Source organism: Mauremys mutica, chromosome 3 (assembly GCF_020497125.1).
Source record: "Mauremys mutica isolate MM-2020 ecotype Southern chromosome 3, ASM2049712v1, whole genome shotgun sequence".
NCBI lineage: Eukaryota > Metazoa > Chordata > Testudines > Geoemydidae > Mauremys > Mauremys mutica.
Window position 1 is genome coordinate 203960887 of NC_059074.1, and position 14961 is coordinate 203975847.

Here is a 14961-nt window from a genome sequence, read left to right on the forward strand (position 1 = left end):
ACCCATTCCCAACTTCTGGAAAACGGAGGCTAGGGACACCATCTCTGTCCATCCTGGCTAGGGACATCATCCCTGTCCATCCTCCCATGAATTTATCTTGTTCTTTTTTTAAATCCTGTTATAGTCTTGGCTTTCACAACATCCTCCAGCAAGGAGTTCCACAAGTTGACTATGCATTGTGTGGAAAAAAATACTTCCTTTTGTTGTTTTAAATCTGCTGCCTATTAACATGATGGCAGGGGCATTTTTGCCCCAGTGCTGCTAAATCCCTCGCCCCCTGTCCAGATGGTTGCTATGGGCCCAGTCCTACCCACACAGTGACAAAACTTCCATTGACTTCAATGGGAGCAGGCTCAGGTCCTCTGTCAGCCATCCAGTATTATAGTGGGCAAAATCTGAAAAAAAAATCACATTTTCCTTTTCCAGGTCCTTTTATCAAGTGTTGAGATGAAGGGTTAGGAGGCTATAAAAGCCTAGGGTCAGACCAGTGTTCAAAGGAGACGGGTAGTACAAGCTTCATGAGATTGTGGGAGAAAATACGCCCAAATGCTGAGAGGACTCTGAGGGCCTTTTTCTGCTTCTATTAAGCCAATGGAAGCTTTGGCATTGGCTTCAAGAGGAGCATGGTTGAGCTCTACTAGATAGGGCCCCGTGCCTATGAAATATTGATATGCAGCAGTGCTCAGTTTTCTAGCTGTACATTTTACAATTCTGGGATAGCAAACCCAGACATAGAGGTGACGGCTTGCAAACAAACTGATTGATAAAGAAGCATGCAGGCTACCAGCTGGTTGTACTTAAGAAAGTTTACTGTTAAGAGATTGAGAAACTTGATTTTCCTAATCTTCCTCTTTTTGGGTGAAAATAACTGTAGGTACATACAAAGTGAGACTGCTATCACATGGTATTCTTTTTTTCCTGATATGTCAGAATGATCCAAATACATTTCAACTTTTGAAAAAAAGAGAAGAAGAAATGTTACATGAAATCTAGCTTTCTTACTGTAAATGGTTCAATCCACAGTTTTGTAAATGCGGCACATTTGTAAATAGTTATTTATTTATTGGAACTATACCCTATGCAATGCATCATCACTTTGTGATTTCACAGGCATACAAATAAAGCTTGACAAGCCTGGTTTATAGAAAATGTGGTAATGAAATGTTCTCTCTCTCCTCTCCCCCCGACCTCCCTGAATAACAGCAGATGCCAGTAACGAAATCTGGCCAGTAACTAAATCATTCTTGGTTATCAGAAGTGCCCAACTCCCACAGATCCCATTGCAGTCCATGAGTGCTGCAAGTTCCAGCACCTTTGAAAATCAGGCCAAATGTTCTTTTGTGACTATTTCGCAAGCGTGATTATTATCAGTGATAGTGGACTGTAAATAATGGAGAACAAGATTCCCATTAAAAGATCAACGTTAACGAAATAGAAATAAAGTGATAGCTACATAGGGCCAAATTTATCCTTCGTGTCACTCCACTGAAATATTTCTATCCACATGTACAAAACTCCTTTGAAGTCAGTGGATTTTTGTGCGTGTGAACAGAATTTGGCCCTGTGGGAGTTCCCTGTGGCTGAGACAATTTGACCATGTGTCTTTATCCAAATCCTACTGACTTGAATGGGAGTTCAATATGAGCAAGGATTGGGCCTGGAGTTTGTACATTACTGCAGATAAAATCAGCTGTAGTGGCACCTGTGACAGTTGAAATGCACCTCTTGCTATTATCCTCCTTTTCCAGTTGCTCATAAATTTGACAAATAAATTTGGGCTGAATTTATTCCCATTCCCAGCCCAGCGGTGAGTTTATAGAAAGTTTCAGCTAGAAGTTCTCAGCTATTTTTGAGTGCTGCACAGGGGAGAAGAGAATCTCCTCCGTCTGTTCTGGTCAGAAATTGTGGCGCTGGTGCATTAAACACAAGACTGAGCGTGGGGAGGCCTGGCTGGTTCCACCCTCTCTTTAAAAACTCTGTGCTCCACTTTTCCCCAGGCGTACAAAGGGGCTAAGATTACCTTCCTCTCGGGAGGGTTGTGAGGATTGATTAATCCTTGTACAGTGCTTTGAGAATGAAAAGTGCCGCATGAATAAAAATAATCACAGAAGAAATGTCCTGCCAAGTATCCCAGTTTTACTGACTTCTGCAGGGAACAGAGGGTCTTATGGGCATATATGTTTTGAAGAAATGGGGAGGGATCAAGGGGAGGGGAGGAAACGTTACCAGAAGCATTTTCTTGGGCGAGAAAATGCAATTCAAAGGTGCTGGGTGAAACCCTGGCCCCACTGAAGTCAAGGGGGGGGTTGGCCATTCATGTCCGTGGGGCCAGGATTTCACCCCCGAGAGAGAAGATTGACAATAAAAGATGAAGGGGTGGCCCACTATCCATGGGTGGTGAGGAGGTTTTGGTCAAGGGTGGCTGGTTTTGCAAAGCTTCCATCCAGCGTGGCTGGATTCCAGTGATCTCATTCAAGGAGGGTTAGGAACTGGTCACCTGGTTCAAGGGCAGCAGCTAAGTTGTGGAGCCAGTCCAAGTAGGTGCAACTCAAGGAATTTGCAAACTACTGGCAATTTTTATTGCGGTTCCCCTGCCCCCTTTCTGTCACTAAACCAAACCCACACAGCAACAAGAGTCCCAGAACCAGGAAATTAAAGGGAGTCCTACCTTACTGTCAATCAAGGCTGATAAATCAGAACCCCAACATCATCGGGAAGTGCCCTTGTTTCTGTTCCCCCCCCCCCCCATTGAGGGGCTTGTGTTTGGCTGCAGGAGTTACGTTTTAGTTATTTTTTCTCGGCTCTGCTCACTGTCCCAGGATTCAAGCCCAAACGCTCCTACCCGCCCCCAGCTGCACGGGTCCAGCTCCTTGGAGGCCGACGATGTAACTGAGAGCAGGATTTTCCCTTTTGGTTTTCTAAGAGTCGATTACCAACACTAGCTGCAGCAACTCCAGTACCCGTCATTAGCCATTTTAATAACGGCCCTTTCACAGAGACTTTTTGGCCATGTCCCCTTATTACTCACAGGCTTTTAAAGTCTCAGGGCCTGATTCTCAGTGACCTTAAAACCACTTTAACGTAAAGGAACCTCAAAGGAAGGACTGAAAATGGCCCTCTGAGAATACCTGGCCAGTGAAAAGCTGGTGAAGTGCTCTACCCCTGCCTGGCTTCCAGGTCCCAGCACAGGAGATGGGTCAGGGGCGTGGCTGGACTGGACGGCACTATAGCTGCTCACTGCATCTCAGCGCTAATTGAGAGCCATGGGAAGCAGCGTGTAAATTAGAGCCACCCTGAGGCTACTCTGACGTATACCAAAGGGCAGGCAGAGCCCCGGAATACACTTACAGCAACTTAATCCCCCCTCTTCATCTCTGCCTCTCCCTCCCCCCTGTGCAGGAAAGGAGCAACTGGGGATCAAGCTTTCATTATTCTAAGAGGTTTACATTATGTATGTCCACTTCAATTTTTATTCAAAGCAGCGACAAGTAAATGAAATACAGATGTTTCCCCTAGAGCTGCTTCAATGTATGCCCATAAATAATATGGGTTTGTTTTAAAACAACCCCAAAAGTTTACATCTGACAGTGCATCCAAATGTTTCCCTTTGGGTGGCATATGAGAGACTCAATCCTACACCAGGAGGCTCGCTGGAGTCCGGGAGACCCATGGGGCAATTCCTATGAGTAAGGGAAGCAGGACTTTGTGTGATATGATGAATTCCAGCCCTACAAATACCCCACCTGCCACTGATGTCATCCCTTGAATATGGGTTCCAGATGATCCACCCCACCCTGATTTACGTATGGGAGATCTTGGACAGCAAAGTCAGGTCAGGGTTTAAACTCCCAGCTGAGCCTTCATTTGAATGAACTCTCGGAAGATCCAGCTGTGGGTGAACGATTCCCCCTGATTTTGGTCCTTTTCTCCCTCTGCCTTTTGAGCTTTGCCCTGGGCTGCTGGGTCAGCCAGCTCGCCTGGCCGCAGACAGCGGGAGAGCCACCAAATATTGTTTTAACTGTTCAGGGTGAAGCAAAATGTAATTGCCAGGCTCTCTCCGTGGGCCGTGGAGGAGATGCACACAAGGAACTTTCCATCCCGTTCAAGTGCCTTCCCCACACGTCTGTGACAATGGGGCAGAGGCTGCTGCCTCTATGCACCCTCCGACGCCCGAAAGGGGATGGAGAGGAGGTGGACCCATCGTCCTTGTTCCCCTGCCCTCCAGGCACCGGTCAGCTCTGCTCCCAGGCACTCAATGGGCAGAATGGTGCCTCCATTGGAAGCATGTAGCAACAGGCATATTCTTTCTGTGCATTAGGGAGCACCAGCACAAATTCCTGGTAGTACAAACGGGGGAAAAGCGCAAGGAGTCTTGGTACAGGGGCCAAGTAATTGCAGTTAAACACAGTGACTGCTCTTTGTTGGAGCTTGCTAGGGTGCGGCCTACCTCATGGGGGGAGGGAAGCCTGTGGAGGGAGTGCCCCTCCCCTTGCCATCCACACACCAGTTAGCAGAGCTCACCCGTTATAGAGAGGAGATATGCTAACCAGTCATGGAGAGGAGAACATGCTGCCGTGACCCCCCCCCAGCCACATACTTATAACTAAACAACACTGAAAAACAACTCCTCCTCCCCCCCAGGAAATAGATTCCTCTAGGGACTGCCTGTGGAATTCATGTCCTGTTCACACTGCCAGCTGTAAGGTCTTGATCTTGCACCTTGTTACTTTGCTCCTTGTGCAATCGTTTACACCAGTGCAAGGTGCGTACAAAGTAGGTGCAAAGCAGTTGCATAATGCTACCTCTCTGATTTGGTAGCCTTTAGCATTCACTTTGCCTTGGGGTAAATGACCCGGGAGGTTGAATAACAGGGAAAATCAGGAGGCATTAAATACCCAACACTTGAGTTTTTGAATTTTGATTTTTAAGTGACAAAAATAACCAAGCTAGAGAAATGAAGCTTCATTGAAACCTGGTGATTCATGGGGAAACTGATCCAGACTTTTACAAAGCGAAGCTACCAGTCTGGTCCAGACTTCCAAGTCCTTCATTTGGGACAGGCCACTTTTAATTGTTTAATAAAAGCAAATGGAAGGTACCATGTGCACGGCTCCTCTGTCCTCATGTTAAATGTACATTGAACATTGTCCCCTTCTCCGGTGACTCCAGGCTTGGTAACTAGGTAACGTCCTGAACAGAAAGGGAAGGCCAGAGAAACTTCTCAACACCAACAGTAATGTTCTTCCCCAGGATATATGCTGGTCCAGAGTCCCTAAGCCTCAGGTGGGATGTTCAAAAGCAGTCAGTGTTGGTCTAAGGCAGGGGTGGGCAAACTATGGCCCACGGGCCACATCTGGCCCTTCAGACGTTTTAATCCAGCCCTTGAGCTCCCGCCGGGGAGCGGGGTCCGTTGCTTGTCCCACTCTGGTGCTCCAGCCGGGTAGCGGGGGCTTGCCCTGCTCCATGTGTGCCATGGCTCCGCATGGCTCCTGGAAGCAGCGGTATGTCCCTGCTCCAGCTCCTACACGTAGGGGCAGCCAGAGGGCTCCACACACTGCCCCCAACCCAAGCACCTCCCCCGCAGCGCCTATTGGCCAGGAACCACGGCCAATGGGAGCTGCAGGGGCGGCGCCTACAGATGGGGCAGCACGCAGAGCCGCCTGGCCGCACCTCCACGCAGGCGCTGGAGGGGGGACATGCCGCTGCTTCTGGGAGGTGCCTGAGGTAATCGCCGCCTGGAGCCTGCACCTCTGAGCCCACGCCCCAACCCCGTGCCTCAGCCCTGATCCCCTTCCCGCCCTCCAAACCCCTTGGTCCTGGCCTGGTCCTACACCCCAAACCCCTCATCCCCAGCCCCACACCAGAGCCCGTACCCCCAGCCAGAGCCCTCACCTCCTCCTGCATCCCAAACCCCAATCTTGTGTGCATTCATGGCCCGCCATACAACTTCCATATCCAGTTGTGGCCCTCAGGCCAAAATGTTTGTCCACCCCTGGGCAAAGGCCTTAAAAGTTACGTTGACAGAGCTATGGTGCTCAGGGTGTGAAAAATTCCCACCATTGAGTACCTGGCCAGTCTGACCTCACCCCTGGTGTAGATGTGGATAGGCCAATGGAAGAATTCTTCCTTCAACCTAGCTACCAACGCTCAGGCAGGTAGATTACGTACAGTGATGGAAAAACCCCTTTTGGTGCTGTAGGAATCACCTACACTATGGCACTACAACGGTGCATCGCGGCAGTGCCAGACCTGTGCCATTGTAGCAACTGCAGTGTAGCCTCACACTGCTCCCATTGAAATAAAGAGGAGTTTTACCAAATGGGAACAGAGTTAGGTCTGGTCTATATATGAAAGTTGAACTGGTATAAATATGATGGTTAGGGGTGTGATATTTTTTCCTGACACACTTATACTGGTACAAGCTTTAAGGAGGATACAGTTATGCTGGAATAAAGAGGCTTTACACCAATACAGTTTATTCCCCAGCCCCACCTCCTACCAGTGTGTGTGTGTGGTTGTTCCACTTTAACCACACCAGTATAACACTAGCCCTGTACCTGCATAGTCAAGAGGCACAGCTTTCTAGTACAGACAAAGCCATAGGCCAACACTGAGTGCTTCTGAAAATCCCATCCAATGTATCTGAACTAGCTGAAAAATTAAGAAAAAGGCCCCCCCTTAAATTAATAATAGTAAAAGTCCCCCAAACACACCTTTTCTACTATTTCCTCTGACCCTTCTACTGTGAATAATTTATACAGCAGAAAAACAATGGAAAAAATCAATTAAATAGCCACCGGTGAAAAAGTCACAACATAAACAAAAACCTACTCTATAGTCACCCCTATAAGAAGCCATCCAGTGGGATTTTTCTTAATGTTGTCATCCTAACTCAGTCAGACTGGAAATAAGATGCGTGTTTTTATCAGTGAGGGTAATTAACCATTGGGACAGGTTGCGAAGGGATGTGGCAAATTCGCCACCACTTGGAGTCTTTAATTCAATATCGGATGTCTTTCCACAAGATACACTCTAATCTAGTTCATCCTGCAGTGCTGGGTTTGATGTAGGACTCACTGGGTGACGTTCTGTGGCTACAGGGGGTCAGATTAGGTGACCATTCTGGACTTAGATCTCTGAATCGAAGACATGCCGTGCCAAGGCTCCTGTGAGCAGCAAGGGAGAGAAGGGCGTGTTTCAATCTTGGGAACATTTGTAGTCATGGGGCTGAGTGCTGTTATACACACCCAAGGCATGGCAATATCCCAGCACAGGACACACCCAGAAATTAGCTTTGTATTTTTTATTGCTTGAGCATAATTGAAATGTTATTAAAGAACCTCTTCCAGGCCAAGATCCCTTTGCCTCCCCTGTGTGCAATTGAAAGTTAAGAACAGTGTAACAGTTGTCAAAGTCGAAAGGGCAGCACAGGGTTGTCCTTTGGGAACATAACCTTTGCCTGTACCTCAACTGGCAATGATGCAGTTGAAGCGTGATCAGCAGCTCTGGGAAATCATGAGGGCCCAGCACCGGCAGTTGTTGTGCAAGCGTTTGTGGGGCCTGAGTCTCCGTTGCCCTGCATCTTGTGCTGTCCTTTACATGAAGGCAAAATGGGAGCGAAATGTTACCGGATCAGAACGCTAGGGCACATTACACTGGTGGAAAGGACTGCAGAAAGTGAAGAACCAGGAGAACCAGCCCCATGACGAGCTGCCAAGATAGTGCAGTGGTTAGCCAGAGGCCACGAGTCACTTAATGCCATTTTACAGGGCGTATCCAGCAGATGGAAACCCTGACATAAATCTTCCCAGGACCACTATGGCTCCCAACGCCCTAATCTCGAAAAGATAGAAGCTCATGTTTATCCACGCTGCAAGCTGTCTCATCGACTGAGAACGGGACTCCTCGCAGTGTGGAATGGTAAGCACAGGCCTGGTGTGGGCCCAAATAAACCTGTCCACCTCAGATTCTTGTACTCCTTTGTCAACTGACAGTGATGAGGATTAAGGTGGTCTCCAGTGTCCATGTGACTACTTAGATTGTGAGCTCTGAGACCATCTTTTTGTTCTGGGTTTCTAGTGCAACAGAGTCCTGGTCTCTGACTAGGTGCTATGGTAATAATAATAATTAACAGGAATGCGTTGTAGAAAAGAAGACCAATGGGACCATGTTGATGGATGTGGCCGTGCCAGCAGACAGAAACTTAAAAAGGAAACAAGACGAGACGATAGTGAAGTACTATGCAGAGCTGTGCCACAAAGTGGAATGATTATGGAAAACGCGGACGACGATGAGTCCAGTGATTGGAGCAGCCACTAAGGGTATGAATGGGCAACTCAAGAACATGGCAGGACATCATGATCAGTGACGTCCGGGAGGCAGTGTTTTAGGTACTGCAAGAATTTTAAGGAAAGCCAAACGAGAACAAGTGCATTTGAGCACCTAAAATGCAGGAATTCCGCGGAGGGTGGAACAAAACCCCTGACTACCCAAACCTTTGGAGTAGGTTCATGGTTAGGATTTATTGCTGATTCACTGGGATCCATTTTAGACTGTAGCTCCCCACTTTTAATGCCTAAAGATCTTGTATGCTGTGAAGGCTGTTTGTTTAAAAAACAAAACCATCCCCATAATGTAATACTTAGGGATAATAATAACAGCGTTACAGGCCAACATTATGGCTTTTTATTTTTCCATGGCACAATTACAGATCGGATCATTCATGGCACAACTACAGCTCAGTCCTACCCACCACTGCTCTTTCTAAGGAACTAAAAGAACCTCAAGCATTTCAAAAGTCTGGATTCTGTTTATGTTCATGTCAATGGCAAAATTCTCATTCACTACATCGGCGGTAGGCTGTGCCTTAAATCAGTATTTTGGGGTTAGGTTACTGTCACTCATTGAACTTTCTGCAAACTAGGGTACTATTTTCCCTTTAGAGACACTTTATTAGGTTAATGGGTGGATTTTCAAAAGGACCCCGCAGCCTCCTTTGCTCTTAATAGGAGTTGTGCCTTTCTGAAAATCTAGTCATAAATTGCTAAGGATGGCGCATCCCCTTCCGAACACTGGTCACAAAAGATTAAAGAAGATACATTCTCTCTCTCTCTCTCTTGCATTTTAATTACCAGCCTGGCCTTAGAAGGGCTGAGCCTATTCCCAGTGAGATCATCAGAAAAACTCCTCCTGAAGTCATCAGGCTCAGGATGTGGTCCCAATGCTGACCATTAACCTGTATCATATCCTTAGCCTCTTGTGCTGAGCAGGCTCATAGAATCATAGAATATCAGGGTTGGAAGGGACCTCAGGAGGTATCTAGTCCAATCCCCTGCTCAACGCAGGACCCATCCCCAACTAAATAAAAAATATTTTTTAACGTAATGTTGGCAATCAGTTTTAGAGAGAGAGAGAGATTTTTTTAAAATATGGAGATATACTGATCTCATAGAACTGGAAGGGTCACAGCAGGGCCAAATATTGACCCTGACAGATTTTTGCTCCAGATCCCTAAATGGCCCCCTCACAATGCTGGGTTTAGCAGGCCAATGCTCAAACCACTGAGCTCTCTCTCCCCCCATAGGAAACAGCCCATGTCAGAGAAGCCCAACAGAGAACCCTGCCCTGTGAGCAAATGCCCGGGGATGGGAATGGCGAAGAGAATCCTCATTCTAGGCCCTTTGCCACCTTGAGTGGCTCCTTACTCCAAGCATGGCCCCCACGGTCTCAGTGGCGAGGGGCTGCGCAGGCTACAGAAGGAATCGATCAAGACACAAGCCCGGCCACCCAAAGAGAAAAAAGTAGGTGCAGGTCTCTCAGCCAGCTTACCCAGCACCCGTACAAGCCCCATCCCAGCCGCAGCCAGAAGCAACTGGCCCTCACGCTGAGGACTCACGCAGGCTTCTTTACCCCGTTCGTCTGTTTGTGAAGGGTGAGATGCAGCGGCGGGGCGCGATGGTGCTCATTACAAGATGCTGGTCCTGCCAAGGCGGGGGCTGGGCCAGGAGGAGGCACCCTTTCAGAGGGCAGCGGTCCTGAGGAGGAGGACACGTGCCATCTAGAAGGTGGTGGTCTTTGCAAGGAGGGTGCCAGGCGTACAGCAGGGCTCAGGGTGCACCGGCTCCCGCTGGCAATGCAAAGATGGGCACATGCAGCCCTTGCTCGTCTCCTCCCCCTTGGGGACGGCACAGTAATCGAGCGGCTCCTCCTCCTCTTCCTCCTCAGCGGTGCCCAGGTCCGGGTGGCAGCAGCAGCAGAAGCGGGCGTCGCAGCACCGCCGCAGCACCCCGTGGAAGGAGTGCCTGAAGTTCTCCGAGAGGAAGCCATAGAGGATGGGGTTGGCGCAGCTGTTGGAGTAGCTGAGGATGACAGAGGCATTGTTCACCGTGGCATCCAGGTGGCCGGGCAGCAGCAGGTTCACCAGCTGAACCACATAAAAGGGCATCCAGCACACCACGAACATGGCCACCACGATCAACACCAGCCGGGTCAGCTTCCCCTCTGAGCGCCGCCGCTGCTGCCAGCCCACCCGCTGAGCCACCGCCCGCATCTTGCCCACAATCAGCAGGTAGCAGAGGCCCATGGCCAGCACCGGCAGCAGGAAACCCAGCAAGGTCGTGTAGACCACAAAGGCAGCTGACCAGGCCGGACTAGGCCACAGCAGGTTGCAGGCCACCGCTCGGCCGTCGTGCGTGGCGGCTGTGCCGGCGAAGATGGGGATGGGCGAGGCCACCAGAAGCGAGAGCAGCCAGACCCCTCCGTTGACCATCTTGGCCACCCTGGGCCGGCGATAGGTGGCTGCCCGCAGTGGGTGCACCACCGCGATGTAGCGGTCCAGGCTGAGCACGGTCAGGCAGAAGACGCTGGTGAACATGTTAAGCCCGTCCACGCCCAGCACGGTGCGGCACAGGGCCCGGCCGAAGGGCCAGTGGTGCAGCGCAGCGGAGGTCGCCACGAAGGGGATGCTGAGCATGAGGAGCTCGTCGGCGATGGCCAGGTTGAGCAGGTAGATGTTGGTGGCCGTCTTCATCTTGGCGTAGCGCAGGATGACGAAGATCACCAGTGAGTTGCCGAGCAGGCCTAGCAGGCATACCAGGGCGTAGACACACTGGATGACTACCGTGCCCGCAATCTCTCCGGTAGTGCCACCCCACTCCTCCGCCCCTTGCCGCTGATCCAGCTGTGCCAAGGAGGCGCTGGCGTTGGGAGGGACGTCGGAAGCCATCCAGCTGGATGGAGTCCACATAGCCCCGCTCGCCTCCTGGGATCCCGCAGGCAGGTGGCTGGCATCGGTGCTCATGCTGGCAGCTGTCCCATCGGGGGGAGAGAGAGAGCAAGAGGCTGCAGGGCCTGGGTGCTGTTGTGGATGGATGATGCTAGAGCATGGGTGATGCTGGGGAGGGGGTGACTGCTGTGGTGGGGGATGGCTGGTTTTGCCTGCTAAGGAATGGAGGCTGCTGAAGGATGGAGGCTGCTGCCAGGAGCTGGATTCTGGTGGGGGACGAATGGCTGCTGCCTGCCAGCGGATGGTGCTGCCGGGGGATGAAGAATATCGCCGGGGTTGGAGGATGCTGCCTGGCAAAGTACGCTTTTCAGCATGCAGATGGTTCAAAGAGAGAGGAGGAAATGTGAGTTTTCAGCGCCTGTAGCAGCAGCAGCTGCAGAATTGTGCTCTCCGCTGCTGCTGCCTGAATTGTCAAATCGCTGTCATACACCTCCAGTAGCTCCAATCACAGGCCGCCCTCTCGCAGGCAAGGGTGCCTTTGATTTGCTTCACGGCTAGACAACAGTGTACTGCAAAATGCAGCCCTCGGAAGGTTCGGCATTGACCGATTCAGACAATGGACGCAGAGCCAGGAGTGTGCTTTTGCTGCGACGCCTCTGCAGCAGTGGCAGCTGGCCGTTAAATAGAAAGGAACAATACTTGAACTTTTCAGCTTTACTCGGGCGCTCCACAGACCTTGATTATTTCATTAGCCCCTGCAAGGAAGGGAAATAAATGAAACAACTTTCCTGCTGCTGAGCAGTAATCCGACTCCGCAGACAGCCGCAATGACATCAATAGGCTCCTAATAAGGTCAGCAATAAGGTCCGAATCAAGGTGAATAAAGTTAGCGGGCTCTGGCCCCTGTAAAGGCCACTCTCCTTCCATTTTCATCTGAGTTACTCTCATTTGCTTGAATCATTTCTGGCCTGTAATAAACTGTTTCCACAAGGAGGTACAGCTTTCCGATCAGGAGTTTCACATTTAAAATCAATGCCCACCCTTCCCCCTTCTGTTTGATATTCCCCTTGCCAGTGCTCTGAAAATGGCTAAGGGAAATGCTTCCTTTTTCAGTATCTCCACTGTCCGTCCGAGCAGCCTGTTAGAATGGGGTGGGGGGGATGTTCATAATACACAGATCAAACAGTTGCCGGTAACTCTGCGTAATAGCTGCTGGTTGCATTGCAGGGGCAAGACGGGCATCTCGGCGAGGGGGAAAGCGGCTCACGGCACAATTGTCCCCGATCAGTAACAACATTTACATTTATCGTCCCCAAGGCCTGCGCAAATTGTATACGTACAGGAATCAAGGAGGTACCTGTGGGAGATGGTGATGCAGGCAAGCGGCACACAGCACAATCCAAGGTGTCGCCACATGGGCTAGGCTTTAAAGGAAGGAAGGTTGCCTTGGCAACTAGAGATGGCCCTCCCTGATTGGCTGGTGCTCAGGTGTTTGGTTTGAAATCACTTCCCACTGCAGAGAAGAGCAAAGGGTTGGGGTTTGCCTCCCCCCCTCCCGATGGAATTTCTCTTGCCAGGCTGGATACAGAAGCAGAGTTGGGGAAAGGAAGGAAGCGAATCAAATAAAACAGGGGTTCTCAATCTGGGGGTCTGCAGACTATGTCTGAGGGGTCCGCGCCAGGCTTAGACTGAAAACTGACTGAACAGAATTCAACTATATATAGATTTCCAAAGGGGCCCACGCCTCCATTCGTCATTTCCAAAGGGGTCCGCCAATGACAAAAAAAAGGGGGTTGAAACCCACTGAAATAGACCAACCAAAACCGGAGCGCAGAAGTCCTGCTGATCCCCTCACTCCACGAGCAGTCCCATTGGCTTGGATTATTCGTGGAGTAAAGTCCCATGAGGCGTGTGTAAGGGTATCGGAATCCGTCCCTCCGGGAGCAAGGGAGGGATTCTCTGAACAAGCCCAATGGGGAAAGGGCAGAGTGGGCTGGATCTCTAGAATGAGGCACACAGCAGAGAAAGGGACCCGGGGAGCAAAGGTGGACCCTGGTGATGCCTAGTGAGGTGCAGCTAAAGCAATGATCCCAGCCTGACCCAGAGCAACGGACCAAACCAGTGGCTCAAACAGGCGTGATGTGATGGAAAATCAAGGTGCAGCCGTCAGCCCGTAGAAATGGAGTAGTCAGCCGTGGTGGTAGCAAGGGATTTGACCACCCGTGTGTCTATTCTTTTCTAGAGAGACAAGGTGGGTGAGGAAATATCTTTTGTTGGACCAACTTCTGTTGGTGAGAGAGACGAGCTTTCGAGCCACACTGAGCTCTTTTTCTATTTGTTTTCATTTCGCTTTTTCTGTTCGTTCATTGTGAATGTCTTTCTTTGGCATTGCTACCTGGGGGCCGCTATCAGAACAAGCCAGTCTTATCTTGGTAGCTGAGTTGACAGGGGATTTGTCCATGGCTCACATTTCCATCAGAAAATGTAGATTCATGGAAACTGCAACTTTTTGCGTAAAGGTATCAGTTTGGCCAAAGTTTCATTGGGAAGATTTCTCAGCTCTCAAGTGGAATTTCTGGAGGGAGGAGAGATGTGGGGGATGGGCCAGGGGAAACCCAGGTTCAAGTCCTTGCACTGCCTGATTCAGACCAGAAACTTGAACTTGGATCTTCCACCTCTCAGGTGAGTCTCCTAATCATTGGGCTATTGGCTATTCTGGGGTGGGTCTCTCGCTCTCATTTTTCCCCCCAAAATTGGAAAGGTCCTGGGTTTGTTCCGATGTAGAATGGAAACGAATGTTGAAATGCTGAGGGGTTTTTGCAAAACAGAATTCTTGTTTTCCAGCCAGCCCTACTCTGTAGTGGCTGTGTGGTATCTATCAGGGGTCCTTTGAAGATACAGTATTTTGATCATGTCTGTGTGTTTGAGTTTTCATTCCAGGGCTGGAGGACTGTGGCGATGGGAGTCCCAACTCTCCCCAGGAAATAGAAATGAACTGGATAGTTTACATAAGGGAAATAATTGCTCCGGGTTTCTGGTCTGAAGTGAGCACCACTCACAGCATCATCTACATGGGTGTCTCCACAGCATATTTTATTTGGAAAATACGTATGTATATCTTGTAACACGGTGGCTTGCTCGTGGGCTGGAGAGCCTGAGGCTAAGGCAGCCTGGATTAGAAGAGGCGATTTACCTGAGGGGAATCGGGAGATTTAACATAAAAGGCAGCAGGAAGCTTCAGGGGTGTGGCTGGTTCGGAGGGTGGGGGTCAGATGGATGCATGGCCAGAGGCTGGAGCTCTGGCCAGAGAGGGCTGGGAACTGGTGGCTTCAGGTAGAGCATATGATTTTGGACTTTATGTTGAATTATTTTGTGATCAAGGCTCCTATTGTATTTAGTATTAAACCAGCCCCAGAAAGAGGTGATAAGCCACAACAAAGACTCTGTGGAGTGTGAGAGGGAGGGCACTGCAGAGAGACCTGTGGCCACAAGTGGGTGCTCAGGTGGTAACCACCTCTACATAGCTCCTGAACGCTTTGTGCTGAAAGGTATCATAGTAGACACACTGCTTGTGGAGTAAGTGACCAGAAATGGGACTGGTTGATCTGTCTATTTGGGACATGCAACGTCACCAAGAAAACGACACACTTCTTTTTATAAATAAAGACATGATGGAAGGAGGAAATCTAATAGGCTGGCAGAGGTTCTGGAGCAGGTTGGCTGTCCTCTCACCTTGT

General features: G+C 49.8%; 1 protein-coding gene across 1 annotated transcript; it reads right to left on the reverse strand.

The window, feature by feature from the left end:
• Window positions 1–10057: 10057 nt before the first annotated feature.
• SSTR4 (somatostatin receptor 4) lies at window positions 10058–11464 on the reverse strand. The gene has a single exon (XM_045009111.1). The coding sequence runs from the start codon at window positions 11297–11299 to the stop codon at window positions 10058–10060; it is 1242 nt and encodes a 413-aa protein (XP_044865046.1). The 5' UTR covers window positions 11300–11464.
• Window positions 11465–14961: the final 3497 nt, after the last annotated feature.